This window comes from Sipha flava, unplaced genomic scaffold (assembly GCF_003268045.1).
Source record: "Sipha flava isolate LNK unplaced genomic scaffold, YSA_version1 18047_pilon_pilon, whole genome shotgun sequence".
Taxonomy (NCBI): Eukaryota; Metazoa; Arthropoda; class Insecta; order Hemiptera; family Aphididae; genus Sipha; species Sipha flava.
Genome location: NW_020272165.1, coordinates 11,642 through 15,007, shown reverse-complemented (window position 1 = coordinate 15,007; position 3,366 = coordinate 11,642). Strand labels below are relative to the sequence as shown.

At 29.7% G+C, this 3,366-nt stretch overlaps 1 protein-coding gene across 1 annotated transcript; it reads right to left on the bottom strand.

Moving 5' to 3' along the window:
• Positions 1 to 815: 815 nt before the first annotated feature.
• Positions 816 to 2,739, bottom strand: LOC112680747 (zinc finger BED domain-containing protein 4-like). Its single transcript, XM_025550936.1, has 3 exons — positions 2,163 to 2,739; positions 1,158 to 2,080; positions 816 to 1,067 (listed from the first exon to the last, which is right to left on the bottom strand). The coding sequence occupies exons 1-3, from the start codon at positions 2,737 to 2,739 to the stop codon at positions 816 to 818; spliced, it is 1,752 nt and encodes a 583-aa protein (XP_025406721.1).
• Between the last annotated feature and the right edge of the window lie 627 nt (positions 2,740 to 3,366).

Below are 3,366 nucleotides of genomic sequence, written 5' to 3'. Positions count from 1 at the left end.
CGACGACATTTACCACGAAGGCTTTGGCCGCCGGACACCACAACGAAGATAAATGTCTCAGTGCCACCACACTAAACCAAAAATACACGAGAACTTACGAAACTTTGGCACTGAGAACATGACTTTTACTTTTACAAAAACATAACCGACAATATGAAAACGTGGAAATAACGAGCATTTTCGTACGACGATAACAATACGATTACGTAATCCGACCGGTCGCGCACGGAGGCTTATCACCGCCGCCGACGACGGCCGGGGATACGCAACGCACCGCTATACATCGCACGAAAATGATAACATAAATGACAATTAAACACAACATTGGACATTATTAAAGTTCCAAACAGTGATGGGAGTTTTCGTTCCATTTTGTGAATCGTTCCTATCGTTCCAGGTCCGGAAAAGGAACGAGTTCAAATGATTCGTTCCTTCGGTCCTTTCGTTCACAAAATATATTATAGTTCACAGTGTACGGGCCCGGTTATTACCGGGCGACGGAACCGGTATTCCGTTAACTGAAATAATTATAACTCAATTGTAATATATTGACCGCCGTAAACACATTATCACAAATATTAATAGTCGATATTTAAATATTTTGGATTGTATTCATGTTTTATAATTAGGATTAGGAATAGGTATTTATAAATTATAAAATAAAAAACTCAACGGTGTTTTTGCAATCTTTGCATTTATATTACAATAACAATAAATTACTATTTAAAATAATAATAGTACAAAAAATGATTAGGAAGTTACCTGAAATATGTATTATAGATTGCCATTTAAAAACATTAATGTTTCCATATTTTTTATGGAAAGTCTATTACGCCTGTCTGTTTGTGTGTATCCGCTTTAGAAAACGTTCGTTCGCATGGAACTGATGTTGATGGCACTCCCAATCTTTGTAACATCAAATGGTATATATTTGGATATATACGTTTCATTTCTTTCCACCATACAAGAAGATCTGATTTCCTTGGGATTAAAGACTCATTAAGAAATTTATCTAATTCCACAATTGCATCGGAAGTGTCAGTTCTCACTGTTGTAACTTCTTTTACCTAAAAAAATATAATATGTAATAGGCTATTTATTATCATAAATTATCGTTATTTGATAAATTGTTTAAAAATGTAAATTAAAATTCATACCTGTGAATCAAATTCTTTCCATATCTCAAAGGTTTCTTTTTTTTCAGTTGACATAGTGATTTGTTCGTCATCTGTAACTATATTTTCTTCTTGATTAATAGATTGTCTTTTGCGTTTAATTATACTTGAAATCTTGCGCACGACGTTTTGATAAGTACGGATATAATATGTCTCGCTACTAAATCCTTTTTTTTTAAAACGTGGATCAATTAAAGTTGCTTCAGCAAAAGTAGAATCGTCTTCCATACCGGCAAATTTGTTTTCGGCTTTATTTTCCATCTTTAAAATCATAGAATAAATATCAAGTGGTAAGTTTTTCTCAGTTCTCATTGTTTTTATGTGAGATAACAATGCATTTGTGAGAACTATAACTTTGGAAATTGATACCCCTTTTTCCGAACTTAACTCAATTGTAACTTCTTTAAAAGGCTTAAAAAGTTTGCAATAATAATCCATTAAATTAAAATCTGACGCCGTCAACATTTCAGTATTACCAATCATAGCCAAAGTGGATACTAATGGATCTTTTGTCTCTAAACACCTATTAAACATATCATAAGTCGAGTTCCATCTCGTTATCACATCTTGTTTCAGTTTTAGTACTGGATAATTCATCTGAATTTGAGTGTTTTTTAATTTTGCTGCTGCTTGAGAACTACGCTTAAAATGTTCTACTATTTTTTTAACTTTTTTATGTATTTCTTTAATTTCTTCTAACCCACATAGGGCTATCAAATTAATGCTATGCGCTAAACAAGGAATGTGTTTCCAATTTTTATTTGAACTTATTGCAGCTGTAATATTACTAGCGTTATCGCTAATAGCTATTTTAACTTTATTTACAATACTCCACTCTTCAAAACAATTGTTTAAAAATGTCGATAAATTGATTGCTGTATGTGATAATTCAAAATAATAGAATCCTAGTAAATGAGATTTTATAATAAGTATCAATAAAATGTACTGTAACAGCGACGTAACTTTCATTATTAACATATATCCAACCGTCCGTACTCATTGCTATATATGATGCATTATCTAAACTCCTTTTAACCTTTTCCCTGGTGTTTTCTAATAATTGAGGTAAAATATTATAAGTAATTGTTTTTCTACTTGGCAAAGAATAGCTTGGATTTAATAATGATACAAATTTTTTAAATTCTTTATTTTCAACCAAACTAAACGGTTGGTATTCTTTAGCCATCATTATACCTAACTGCTCATCAATTTTTTTAGATTTCGAAATAGGCATCGACCTTGATGTATACGCATCTATGGATACTTGTGTTTTTGTAACGCTAGCTGTTTTATTTTTAATTATAGGTGTAATAGTAGTTAAATTAGAATGGGAAGGTTCGGATACGGAAACATTATCAGGTTCATCGATGTTTTTTTCGAGAATTTCAATAGATCTTTTTTTCCTGGCTTCGTATTGAACTATGTGTTTTCGTTTTAAATGTCTCGTTAAATTAGCCGTAGAACCCCCTTTATAAGAAATAGTATTAGAACAAAAATTGCATTTTGCTTTTTCACCATCAACCACTTCAAAATTATTCCACGTTTCACACTTTTTTTTATCCATTATACCAAGAATAATATTACTAAATTACTTATTAATTTAATTTATAGAAAATATAAATGAAATGTAACTTACTATTTTGTCGTTTAATCAACTAACATTGACAAAATGTCTTATAAATGTAATATTAATAATTTTATGCACATAGACACCGCGATTGAAAAATAAACTGTACAACTGTAGAAGTGTAGAGTGTAGGCTCAACTAATTTAAGAACATAACAATATAATAAAAGGCAAAATAATAGATATTTTATTAATACATTCTAATATTATTAATGTTTATTAGTTTTCATTTGTTATGCCTTAAGCACAATATTATAACGTTTCTATAAATATAAAATATGTGTATTGTAATTAAATGAACTTCTTTAGATAGCCAACTCGGTATAAATAGGTCATAGAAGAAAACGTAATTAAATATCTATATTATTATTATTAATTTTTAATTATGATTTATTTTATGCTAGTTTAGGTAAATGATAGTGAAATGAATGATCGATGGTATAATATCGATATTTTTTTGATGCACCTATCCATATATTTTACTTATTTACTCTCGTTCTTGTTCAACTAGTCAATTATGAATAACTATTAACTATCGATTTCAATTTTGATTTTCAATAAATTA